The following is a 1,816-nucleotide window of genomic DNA, read 5'->3' as shown; positions in this document are numbered from 1 at the left end:
GATGGGCATCCCACATTTACCTCCACCACGGGTGGGAACTGCACCCTCACCTACCATAGTAGGCACATTTATCTGCCCAGAAGGGCCAAATGTTTACATGGGCTGGGCGGAGCACTCTGAAGGGACTGGGGCACCTCTGGGGAGGAGTTTGCTGTCATTCAGTGTAAGCAGCACGATACTGGGGCCACCGTTAATACAAAAATGGGTCATCCCGGTCCTCCAGAAGGGCTCTTTTTTGCAGAGGCCTAATGAAGCACCAAAGACCAGCCGGGCTAGACAGAGATGTTGTTTAGATTTGGTGTCTGCCCACTGTCCCAGTCACACTCTGCAGCCTAGCTGTGCAGAGCCAAGTCACACACTCTGGCTTTCTGTCACGTTCTGTGTGTGGGTGTAAGTGGGGGTGCTGATTGGGAGGATGAAGGGCAGGCACAGAGGCTGCATGTGGCGGGGGTCGGGGGACACCCCGGCAGCCAGCACAGGGCCTGGCGGCTCCTCCACACTTGAATTTGCTTCACTTTTGAGACCGAATGAAATGAGGACTGTGAGCCCTCAAAGATGTCATCACGTTAGAACTGTTACCTAGAACCTGAACACGGTCCCCTAAAAGGCAGGGCCGAGTGTTTCCAGGTGGCTATGGAGCAAATGCTTTGTTTTGTTTTGCTTTTTTTTTGGCCAGGGGTGGAAGCGGGGATTTGGCAAGGGCAAAATTTTCATAAAGGCAAAAACCAGGACATGTTTAGCAAAAGAGATTGATCTGGAGGTGCTGTTCGTCATCAAGCTGTGTGTAGATGACGTCACCCAATGTGACTGGCACATGAACCTGGCTGTGGGGCCAAGGTCTGGAAGGAGAGAAGCCGCCCTCTTCAGAAGCATCTACAGGAGGGCAAAGGGTCCCCATGTCACACTCCAAAATGCGTCTGCCTCTGAGGTCAGTCCTTGACGGGCCCAGCTCTGCTTTCTTCATGGGCCGAGACCTCCTTTGGAGCCTGATGGTTGGGTGGTGGGCAGAGCAGGGTTGGTGGGCGGTGACCAGGCGCTTCCAGGATAAATTCCAGCAGGTGACGGGGCAGCTGCGCGCAGGCCCTTCATGGTTATGTCTCAAAGTACTTGTAGATCTGGGCCACGTACTGCATCACGCTCTGCCAGTCAGGCCGGTCCGTGTACAGCATCTCGCTGAGCTCCTGCAGGGCGAGGGGACAGGTCACAAGGGGCACAGCACAGACCACCCCCACCAAGGAACGCAGGTCCAGGTCAGGCCGTGTGCTGCCCACCTACACAGATGCAAGGTGACGGCAACACCACCAAACATGGAGAGTTCGAGGAGAAGCCCTGTCTTCCCTCTTACTTGGGAGATACTGTCCTTTACAAAGACATAAGACATGACTTCCTGCTGCTTACATCTTTTAACCACATGACAGCATTTAAAACGCTTTTAAAGGGAGGCAGCACCTACGGCTCAAGGGGTAGGGTGCTGGCCCCAAATAGTGAGGTGGTGGGTTCAAACCCAGTCCTGCCCAAAAACTGCAAAAAAAAAAAAAAAAAAAAAAAGGCTTGGTGCCATAGCACAGTGGTTACAGCACCGGCCACATACACTGAGGCTGGCAGTTTGAACCTGGCCTGGACCTGCTAAACAACAAGGACAAGTGCAATAAAAAAATAAACCAGTTGTTGTGGTGGGCACCTGTGGTCCCAGCTACTTAGGAGGCTTAGGTAAGAGAATCACTTAAGCCCAAGAGTTTGAGGCTGCTGTGAGCTGTGATGCCACAGCACTCTACCAAGGGTGATACAGTGAGACTCTGTCTCAAAAAAAAAAAAA

General features: G+C 52.9%; 1 protein-coding gene across 1 annotated transcript in view; it reads right to left on the bottom strand.

Annotated features, from left to right (window-relative positions):
* Positions 1-1,091: 1,091 nt before the first annotated feature.
* The window catches only part of SPECC1 (sperm antigen with calponin homology and coiled-coil domains 1), a 258,533-nt gene continuing 257,808 nt past the window's right edge, over positions 1,092-1,816 (bottom strand). The window contains exon 15 of the mRNA XM_023514043.1: positions 1,092-1,181. Coding sequence (XP_023369811.1) covers positions 1,092-1,181 — 90 coding nt within the window. The remainder of the gene's footprint in view (positions 1,182-1,816) is intronic.

This window comes from Otolemur garnettii, unplaced genomic scaffold (genome assembly GCF_000181295.1).
Source record: "Otolemur garnettii isolate 467f Iridium unplaced genomic scaffold, OtoGar3 scaffold00046, whole genome shotgun sequence".
Lineage (NCBI taxonomy): Eukaryota > Metazoa > Chordata > Mammalia > Primates > Galagidae > Otolemur > Otolemur garnettii.
Note: the sequence above shows the minus strand (reverse complement) of the source record. Positions and strands in the feature narration are given on the sequence as shown.